Source organism: Anarrhichthys ocellatus, unplaced genomic scaffold, assembly GCF_004355925.1.
Source record: "Anarrhichthys ocellatus isolate YVR2014 unplaced genomic scaffold, GSC_Weel_1.0 scaffold25, whole genome shotgun sequence".
NCBI lineage: Eukaryota > Metazoa > Chordata > Actinopteri > Perciformes > Anarhichadidae > Anarrhichthys > Anarrhichthys ocellatus.
Window position 1 is genome coordinate 3,036,448 of NW_022280055.1, and position 8,648 is coordinate 3,045,095.

An 8,648-nucleotide genomic window follows, 5' to 3' on the forward strand; every position below is an offset into this window, starting at 1 on the left:
GTTAGACTCCTAAATTCATCCTCATCCCTTCACCATAAAACAATGTTAATTATAGTTAACAGTTCAATATAATGATCGTTATTTTATTTCTTTTTATTAATTGTTCTTTTTGACCTTTATTTAACTGAATTAAAATGTTTATTTGTGTGTGTGTGCACACAGGTCTGTTGGTGCTGAAGGATTTGGGCATGCACGTTGACAAGTACGTGGCGTCTGAGGTGTGTGAGGACTCCATCACTGTCGGCATGGTCCGACACCAGGGTCGCATCATGTACGTGGGCGACGTACGCAACGTAACACGCAAACATGTGAGTGGAACTCCTCTTTGCTTCTCCACACATTCAGATTCATACATCAGATCACACGAGGCATTTAAGTGTAAAGACAGCATAAGTGGGAAATGCTTATTTAGGCGCCAGTTGATTGTTTTTGAGTGTTCTATTGCACCAAACTGCCTCTTTAAACCCTTCTGTGCTGATGTCAACTCGTGCCGTTAGATCGAGGAGTGGGGACCGTTTGACCTGGTGATAGGAGGAAGCCCCTGCAACGACCTCTCCATAGTCAACCCTGCAAGGAAAGGCCTTTTCGGTGAGAGGCGCTCTTTGATTCTGTCTGAAATTCACACCAGAGTATAACAATGTTCTGCTATAAATACATTTTTTAAATAAAAACTTGGAGGAAAGTTTTAATAGATTAAATTAATGATTTAAACTACAAATGCTCAGTGGCGCTGATGATCTTCATGTGAAATGAAATATGGATGCTGAACTTCCACTATCCTCCCCGCAGAGGGAACAGGCCGCTTGTTTTTCGAGTTTTACCGCCTGCTGCACGAGGCTCGACCAAAAACGGGCGACGAGCGTCCGTTCTACTGGCTGTTTGAGAACGTGGTGGCTATGGGAGTCAGCGACAAACGGGACATCTCCCGATTTCTAGAGGTACAGCAGCAAGAACACAGCCATTAAATACAGTTATTTAGATACATGTGTATTACTCCAAAGGATCACACACAGTCACCCAGTTTACCCTCAGTGAAGCAGAAGAGAGAAAGAAATATAAAGTCTCATGCAGATTGACCGCTCTGTCAGGAAATGTAAACCACACATTTTAGAATGCATTTTGACTACAGAGTTTTTAGATGCTTTTATCTACAGAAAGCAAAAAACAGACTAAATATAAAACAGACTTCACTTACCACAGTTATGAGGACAAAAAAACATCTTATCATCGCATTGTTAATATACAAAGACAGGAAGATGCTCATATTTGGTGAAACAGGAAGTAAATCTGCTGCTCCTCTTCAGTGTAACCCAGTGATGATCGACGCCAAAGAGGTCTCTGCTGCACACCGCGCTCGCTATTTCTGGGGAAACATGCCAGGCATGTCCAGGTGATACAGACACACGTACCATTGTTATGATCAGTTCACTTTTAGTGTATTTGATTACAAATCTGAATTAGAATCAACATGTTTTTATATTTTTCCCCCTTTTATTTCAGACCTCTGGCAGCAATGACGAATGACAGGCTGGACCTACAAGAGTGCCTCGAGCACGGGCGCACAGCCAAGGTATCTATCCACCTCTGTGAGTGTGTGTGTGTCTGTGTGTCTGTGTGTGTATGTGTGTGCTCATTATCATATCATATCAACAAAGTTTGGAAAGTAAAAAGCCAAATGTAGAAAGTATTGATGGCAGAAAAACAAAAACTGGAAAAAAAAGGTTGGAAATTTGTCCGACAGTCAATATCAGGGGTGTCAAATAATGAACCGATGCTCTTTATAAAAGCTAATGGGATGTATGGAAATTGAATATTTCTCCTTTGAGCATAGATATACGTACACACTGTAGAGTAATTCTGCAAAAATGTGCCCATTGATTTCCATTTTTACTGCATTTTCTTCCTGCTACTCTCTCACTTGTCACTCATTTCTTGAACAAATGCTCATTTGTTAACGATGACTTTTTTTAAATAACAATGTATTGTAGAAAAGGGGGATGGCTTTAGGATTAAAAAAGGGTTTGTGTGTGTGTGTGTGTGTGTGTGTCTTTTCTGTGTTTTTGTGTGTGCTTGGTTCTGGATGTTAATTCCAGTTTGAGAAGTTACGTACGATAACGACACGCTCCAACTCTGTGAAGCAGGGGAAAGACGAGCATTTCCCCGTCTTCATGGACAGCAAGGAGGACATCCTCTGGTGCACCGAGATGGAAAGGTACAGTGGTTTGTGTTTGTGTCTCTGCTCTGTGTGCTGGATTCCTCTAACTCCCGTGTGGACTACGTTCGTGTTTCTGATCATTGTGGTACTTTAATAAATAAGTCTTCTATCTCTGTGTGTGCAAACTCAGTTTCTTTTCAAACTCTTCATTTATGAAGCAAATCTCACACGTGTTTACGGGACAAATGGTAGTTTTGAGACGAGACCGACAGTCACTGGGGAGTCCTCCAGTTGTCGTGTGTGACACCCTGTCGCCAGTCAGTCATGTAGCGTGAAAACCACGATGACTTCAAGACTTCTGATTACAAGACAGAACGTAGTGTAGTGTGAACAGCGCCGCGATCTGACGACTTTAAGAGTCGTGTCGTGTAAAAGTGAAGAAAGTGTACAAAGTGAAGAGAAAACACAGATAAGCTGCGGATTATGAGTCTCTAAGTAATGGAATAAAATCAATAAATGGTTTGCACAAAAATACAACTATTACTTTTAAAATTCAAGACATATTTTACTGACTAGTTGTTGTTTTTTTATATCTGAAAAAATCTGAAATGAATAACCTACAATATATTAGATTAGGTTTGTCTGGTCAACGATGGTTGTTACAACTAACAATTATTTATGCTATTGATCGTTTTCTCAACTAATTGATGAATCATTTTCTCTTTGAAATGTCAGAAAACAGTAACACATGTCATCACAACTTCCTATAGACAAAAATGATGTCTTCAAATTGCTGGGTTTTTTCTGACCAGTAGTTCAAAACCTAAAAATATTCCAATGTACACAGATAAAACACAGTTGGGGAGCTGAAACCAGGGAATGTTTGGAATTTTTGCTTGAAATCAGTTAATAAAATAGTTGCTGATCTGTCAATGAACGATTGATTTGTTGAATAATTGTCTCTTTTAAATCCAATATTTAAATGCCATGTGTGTGTGTGTGTGTGTGTGTGTGTGTGTGTGTGTGTGTGTCTGCAGGGTGTTTGGTTTCCCCGTCCACTACACCGACGTGTCCAACATGAGTCGTCTCGCCAGGCAAAGGCTTCTGGGTCGTTCCTGGAGCGTCCCCGTCATCAAGCACCTCTTCGCCCCGCTCAAGGAGTACTTTGCCTGCAACTAGTCATGCACCAACTCTCTCTCTCTTACACACACACACACACACATACACAGATATACAGTATGTAATGACAGACACACAGTATAGAGCTAGTACATGAAGGTTGACACAGGATGACCAGACACACACCCACACCCACACACACACACACACACACACACACACTTTGTAAAGGACTGCTTCCCTAGATACCATGTAGATCACTGGCTGACCTTAGTCCCCAGGTGCTATCTTGCTGATCTCCACACACACATGCACACACACACTTCCTGTCCAACCTTGAAACTGATGTCTTCTGGCTTTACTGTGTCATAGCAGCTGGAGCCTCCATTGGGCCCAAAGCTTACAAAGAAGCCCTAACTTTCTGTTTCCAATATCCCAGAGTGAGTACATCAACACACTTCTGACCCCAAACACTTTACTGTACTCATGTGTAGTGATAGTGCTGCTGGTGTAATACAGTGCAATGAACACATACAAACATAAACACCGGTTTTACGCTCGTGGTGCTGGTCAGGCGGTGATAGAGTCCAAAAGGTGCCACTTTAATACAACACTTTGAAGGTTGTTGGTGCTCTTGAAGACCAGACGGTCTCTGGTTGTTTCGGTCTCACAGTTTTGTGTCCCTAATTCAGCTTACAAGCAGGTGGAGGCAACACTAAGCAAGAGACGTGAATTATTAAGGTCTATATATATTTGTCAGATTTTGTGAGAGGGTCCAAAAAAAAACAACTAAATATGATCAAATAGATTCATATGAAGTACATCAGACTGTAATTTGTTTTCTTGGTGGAAAAGCTGCTCTGGAGTGACAAATAAGTAACAAATATAAAACAGAGGTTTGTGTGGCAAAATAATACCAAAAATAGGTCTTCATCTTCTCCTGAGGGAGACCACTTTTGTCTTAAATATTGTCAGTAAGTCTTGCAACATGAAATACTGAAGAGTTATTTCTTTGGGGTATGCCACAGCAGTTTGAGGTTATTGCTTTCCTTTGCTCATGTTCGTTAACCTCTGTTGTTTACAGAATCCCCATTAGCTTCAACTAAAGAAGTTGCCAGTGTTCCTGGAGTCCATAAAAATACACAAGTGACCAACATGTTCTGGTTTAAAACAAGACTCTAGACAACATAAGAGACGAATGATACTGATTGGCATGTTCCTTCCAGAAAAGACTTTTTAAAGATCATATTGTAAAGATAGCGTGAACCTCTGTAACTACATCCTCAGTGTTTGGAGCGCCCTCCGGTGGGCCGAGACACCAGTTTAAAGAGAGCGCACAACAACACTCATGGTGGGGGGTAAAACAATCAGTTAGCGCTCACTGGATTAGAAAAATTGTCAGAAAATAAAAGCTTTTATACTTAATACCTATTAATACTTAATACCTATAAGTGCCACCATTAAGTTATGTTTTAGTGTTTTATATTTTGGTGTTTTTTGCAATATTTTAGGCAGTGATTGTACATTATGGTTACCTAATGCTTTGGTGAATACGGTGTGATATTCTGCACACTCGTAGCATTGTAACACACTAGCATGTGTAAAAGTACTGTTGTATTGCATTGGTTACTGTCAACTGTTGCTCAAATGATGTCGTCCACTGTGTTCATCGCGACGGAGGGAAATTGTAACAATAATGTCCGTCACTTTAGTAATCGTGCCGCTTGCCAGCAGTAGACTGAGTTTACTTTGGCCTCTGAGAGCAGATGTGACATTTAACATCTGCACAAAGTTAGTCCCAGTGAACACATCTGGATCGTAGATGTCAGAATACTGTAACAAAGAACACTATTGTATGATGCTGATGTGTTCAGATAACCCTTAGACGAAGCAGTTATACTGTGAAATGATGACATAAGGTAGTCTGTCTCTGTAGCCTGGTGTGTTTTCAGCCATCACGAGAGTAGCTTGGCTGGGCATCGTCTCTGCAGTGAGCAAATATTGAGACCTTTAAGATCATGGATACATTTCATTTTTAGCTTGCTTGCTGTTTAAAGGATTGGAGATTGTATCTTCATTTTAGATACGATATATTTATTGTTCACGACATCGTCGATTACACACACACATATATCTTTTTATGACGCTGATCTTGCACCGCATTACGTCTGCCGTCTGGATTTTGTGTCAAAATCTCAGTTTAGGATCGCTAGACCGAAATGTTTCATTTTTAAAAAAACATTTTGAAACCTTCCTCCTCCCTTAAAAAACACTGAAGTGCCATTCGCTCACACTAATTTTCCGGACGTTTTCAAACAAGCAGACTTCTTCTTCTACTGTTAAAATGTTTCCTGCCTCGTACCGTTTTTAGCAATTACTTACACACTTATTGCAGAATAAACGTGTCACTTCTGTGTCAAAGTTAAACTCTGCAATCAAAAGCTAATAATGGCACTTTTGCCTCAAAACGAGACACACGTGCACCGTTTGAATTACTCTTTAAAAGCAGCAACAACACACTGGTGTACGTTATACCAACACTGAGCTTACTTGAGGTCTATTTGTAGTGCTGAGGCTCACACTGGTCGGTGTTTTTTTATGTGTGCATTTGTTGCCAATTTCAGGTATGTTTTGCATTTTGAAGAGAAGTGTTTTCCCAATGATTGCAAGTGTGATTAAGAAGTGTGTTGTAGAATTGCAATCAAAATTGCAAAGCAGGTTTGCTCAAAGATGCGATCAATCTTCTGCTCAACAAGTTTAAATTGATCCGGTGAGATTATTTCTGCCTCCAGAGCAGCACGGCCTCTGAGAAACATTTAACCAAAGACCTTTTTCGGGGGTTCGGTGTCTCGCTGACAGTCAGTGGAGAATAAACCTGAACATATTAATATATGAATGTTAATATACAGCTTCCCGGAGTGTTGCTCCTCTTTTTTTGTCCGGCTCTTGCCGTTGCGCTCCTGCTTTGCTTCTTAGGGATCCAAAATGTCGTGCTGTTATCAGAGCCAGACCTTTACTCTGCAGACGCTATGCTGGTTTTCTACTTCCTACGACTGAAACAGACAGCCCTGTGTGAATAACGGATACTTCCTCATAACATGCGCCCGTTTCAGGGTTTCTTCTGCCTTTTTGCCCAATGCATGCTGGGATAAACTCTGTAACTTTGAATAGGAATAAGCAAATAAAGAAAATGTCACGATATAGAAATGTTTCCAAGACTCTCTCACACACACAGACAGTGTGTGTGTGTGTGTATGTGTGTGTGTGTGTGTCTGGACGTCCCTTTATACTGGTGTCTTATTCACACAGGGCTGTCTTTAGAAATCTCTTTCAGTCTGGTGCTCTTGGTCTTCAGGTGACCATCTTTTTCCAGGAAGCCTTCCGATCCTCTGACCTTCCTCAGATACCAGCTAACAACTGGACACATGCAGTCTATGCTGACACACATACACACACACACGCATGCACACACATGCACAAACAGTTACAAAAACCAACAATAAACCAGCAGGTTCAACGTTTTTTCCATCATGTTTACTCTTCGTTTATACAACTGACCTTCAGGTGCTTTTTAAACTCTTAAACTCTTTTTTACAGTGCTCTTGCAGGTAACACACACACACACACACACACACACACAAACACACATTTGCTGGAAACACAGTGCCGACGTTCATGCTTTCTCTGAACTCCTTTAGCTACAAAACATCAACACACATACATGCATACACACTGTGTTTTTGCCGGCCGCCTGTTGCCATCAGGCTTCCCACGGCGCCGCCGGGTGTGACATCATCACCCTGCGTCGCTTGGTGCTCCCTAACCCCCCTCACCCAAAACCCCCCTTACCCCACTCCCCGACCCCCCCGGTGCTGCATGTCAGTCAGTCAGTGTAATCTCCGATTCCATGTTAGATTAGGGAGTAATGATAATAATAATCATGGTAATAATAATTACAATAATAATCTGTTATCGTGTGTGTGTACTGTTCCAGGTTGGTGCTCAGTTCAGTCTCAGCCTCGAGGGGAGAGAGCGAGGCTAGAGAAAGCATATATTACAGTTAGTATAGTGACTTGTTCTATTGTACCCAAGGATGCCGGAAGAAATTGTTGAAGCGACGAGCTAACGGACACTCTCAAACAAGAGCGAGTTGAAACGACATGGAAGGAAGTGTGCGTGGACGAGGCAGATTGCAGTGAAACTAAAATTAAGTTCATATTTTCTGATTTCTTCTAAACAGCTTTGATTTACAAGCTGGGAAGGGAAGCTTTTCAGAACCGTGTTTTGTTGTGTTTGTTTGCGCATGTTAAAATCAAAACCAATGGCAGACAAATAACAATGAAATAGCCATCACAGTGGTTCAAAACCTTCAACGGGTCACCAGATGCTTAAAGGGTTAAAGAAACAAGTTTATCACAGAAAACTGTGTATTGTTTTGTACTTAAAAAATTTTATTTTGCTTTTCTATTCCCCGTATTGAATACCCTGACCTCCAAAACAAAAAAAGACGAGGAACAACTGTGTTATGACTTAATAAACAAATCAAGACCAAAAAAAGAGAGATTAAACTCCTTAAAAATCTGTGATTTTGGACTTTAAAGAAGATGCCAATCTAAATAAATGAGTAGACCAGCTCCATTTGTCCTGTTGTGTATCTGATATCTGAAATGTGGGATCACAACGAGCTGTTGCTTTATTTTAACGGCTCTAAAGCAGAACTTCGGCTCATTTCACGTCGTTTCAACACGTATATGTTTGAGAGTGCAGGCGGACAAAAAGCGAGAGGAATGGAGTGGATATTTTCAAACGATGTGTGACACGGTGATGATGTTTCTGTTCGCCTATCAACAGCTTTTAGGCTGTTTTCAACACTGATACATTTACACATAAATTACACACACACACTGTTATTAACACACAGACGCAGAGATACATGCATAACACCTACAAGTACAATGCTGTGGCGCATGCAGACACTCATCTCATGGACTAAAGGAAAGATGAGCTTTTAAGAAACGGAGGACCTGGTGGTGTTTCAAAAGGTGCTAAAATTTTATCTGAAAATAAGAAAAATATATTGTTAGGAGTATAAATCAAGTTTGTCTTTACAATGACTGTATTTAAGTTTGTCGTAGTAATGAAAAGGCACTATTATTATTTTACTCTTGTATGAATATGAACTAATTAAAAAGGCATTTTAACTTTGTACTTGAACAATGTAAGAAATGAACCGTGAATTAAAAAAAGTACTGTTTCTTGTGATTTGGTCTGAAGGCTCAGTGTTAATTACCTTTATGTCAGTTAGCGGTCATGGTTGGTTTTCATTTTTTAACAGCTTATTGTCTTTCAGTTTCCTCAGGACAAAGTTTGCTTT

The 8,648-nt window shown here is 40.5% G+C and overlaps 1 protein-coding gene across 1 annotated transcript in view; it reads left to right on the forward strand.

Annotated features, from left to right (window-relative positions):
* Positions 1-8,536, forward strand: part of LOC116391297 (DNA (cytosine-5)-methyltransferase 3A-like) — a 46,862-nt gene extending 38,326 nt beyond the window's left edge. The window contains 7 exon segments of the mRNA XM_031861748.1: positions 163-308; positions 498-588; positions 790-938; positions 1,305-1,390; positions 1,501-1,570; positions 2,094-2,212; positions 3,193-8,536. Of these exon segments, the coding sequence (XP_031717608.1) occupies positions 163-308; positions 498-588; positions 790-938; positions 1,305-1,390; positions 1,501-1,570; positions 2,094-2,212; positions 3,193-3,334 (803 nt within the window). The 3' untranslated portion in view covers positions 3,335-8,536.
* Positions 8,537-8,648: the final 112 nt, after the last annotated feature.